Source organism: Anopheles cruzii, unplaced genomic scaffold (assembly GCF_943734635.1).
Source record: "Anopheles cruzii unplaced genomic scaffold, idAnoCruzAS_RS32_06 scaffold03782_ctg1, whole genome shotgun sequence".
NCBI lineage: Eukaryota > Metazoa > Arthropoda > Insecta > Diptera > Culicidae > Anopheles > Anopheles cruzii.
The window spans coordinates 1-1810 of NW_026457367.1; the positions used below are offsets into that span (position 1 = coordinate 1).

At 52.4% G+C, this 1810-nt stretch overlaps 1 protein-coding gene across 1 annotated transcript; it reads left to right on the forward strand.

Moving 5' to 3' along the window:
- Nucleotides 1-505: 505 nt before the first annotated feature.
- LOC128277083 (lactoperoxidase-like) lies at nucleotides 506-1803 on the forward strand (the record flags this gene model as incomplete). The annotated part of the gene is made up of 4 exons (XM_053015531.1): nucleotides 506-524; nucleotides 608-773; nucleotides 843-982; nucleotides 1048-1803. Coding segments are annotated over exons 2-4 (1051 nt in total), but the record flags the coding sequence as incomplete, so codon positions are not given.
- Nucleotides 1804-1810: the final 7 nt, after the last annotated feature.

Sequence of the window (1810 nt, forward strand, 5' to 3'; positions counted from 1 at the left end):
AGCTTCATATGATTTAGCGATAATCTGTCTCAAATATTTGACGGTCATCTAGCGACAATCGTTTCTGTGCCTTCGCACGCGGAACCACATGGTGTTTCTTTGGCCGTTTGAAGAAATACCGTTCCGCTGGAAAGTGTCTTTCTTAGAACTTTCATATGCTTCGGTGTGCCCTTTGCAGCTAACTGAAGCCAACCGAGTTATGGACCACCGTCGTGTGGGAAACCTTAGGAGCGCGCGCCAACCGAATGTCCGAGCGGAAACGAGATGACTTTCGGTATCGTCACACCGGACTGGATATGAGTGAAGAACATAGCAAAATGGTGTGTAGCGTCTACTGGCCGGAATACGCGTCGTATCGAATGACCGGCCATTGGGGGGCTTCTGGGTTGGGACCGCGGAGTAACTGCCAAAGTAACCGGTTTATTAGATGTAATAGCGACCAGTTCAATTAGTTTCTTTTCGATTGCGGCCGTCGGCACACCTCCTCTCGGCGGGGTTTCTGAATTTACGTTCTCTAACAATAAGTTAGTTCACAGCACCGCCTCGTGCTCGATTGGTGATTGACGCTTTACAATTCAAGTGTTTATTTCTGCCACTTTTGTCACAGATCGCGAGGCCATGATCGATGAAAGAACCCCGCTAACAACGGGCCCCCCGTCTCCCTCGCCGTTCGTTTCGGGACCATCGGGAACTGTGCACCATCTGAAGGCACACGAAACCTTACGCGAAAGGCAGGTTCGCACGTTCCAGTGTTGGATATGTTCCGCGATACTGTAAGGAAGGAAAAGACTCTCAGTTGGTGGTCATCTGCAGAATAACGAATCACTCGGTTTTCTCCCTAGCGGTGCGTTTGTGCTGGCAGTCGTGATCAGCATCAGTTACATCATATTCGGCGATGCAACGAAACCGCCGTTCGACGAAGGAAACACCACGGCAGCGGAATTTCCAGAGCTTTTGAATCTCATCAGCTTTCCACTGGCCGGTAAGTTGTCGTGTGTGGATGACGCCCTATAAACTTACCATCTCTTCAACGTCCTCTTATCCTAGATGAGCCAATCCCTGACTGGAACGGAATGGAAGTCAGTGAGGACGACAAAATGGCCGCCATTGCCGAAGGTGAAAAAGCGCTCGGGGACAAGGAACTGTTGGAAGAGACCCTTTCCTCGCCACCGGTGAAGTCTCCTTCGTTTCGGCATCAGAAATCCATTGGTGCTACGGTGGCTGCTCGAATGGCGGCCAAGTTGGGATTCGTTGAAGATCGCGCCACAAAGGCACTGGTAAAGAGGATTGACTTACGCCGCAGAGGATGCGTAGGACGTGGTCCCGAGATCAACGTGCCACGGATGCAGTACAAGGCACAATGTGACTTCAACTCCCGTTACCGGAGTGCCAACGGGACGTGTAACAACAAGGAACACCCGTATGAGTACGGTATCGCCATGATACCGTTCCGTCGTCAGTTAAACCCGGACTACGCCGATGGAATCTCGGCACCACGAGTTGCCCGCGATGGTGCTGAGCTGCCCAGTGCGCGACACGTTTCACTAGACATCCATCGCCCTTCCTACCACAACGATCCATCCTTTTCCGTGATGCTCGCCGTCTGGGGTCAGTTCCTTGATCATGACATCACCTCAACGGCGCTGAACCAGGGCGTCAACGGGAAGCCAATCGAATGCTGTGACCCTGGGCAACCGCAGCATCCAGAATGTTTTCCCGTTCCGATTGGACCGGGCGATCCATACTTTCACCAGTACAACGTGACGTGCATGAACTTTGTGCGTTCGGTGCCGGCACCGACTGGCAGCTT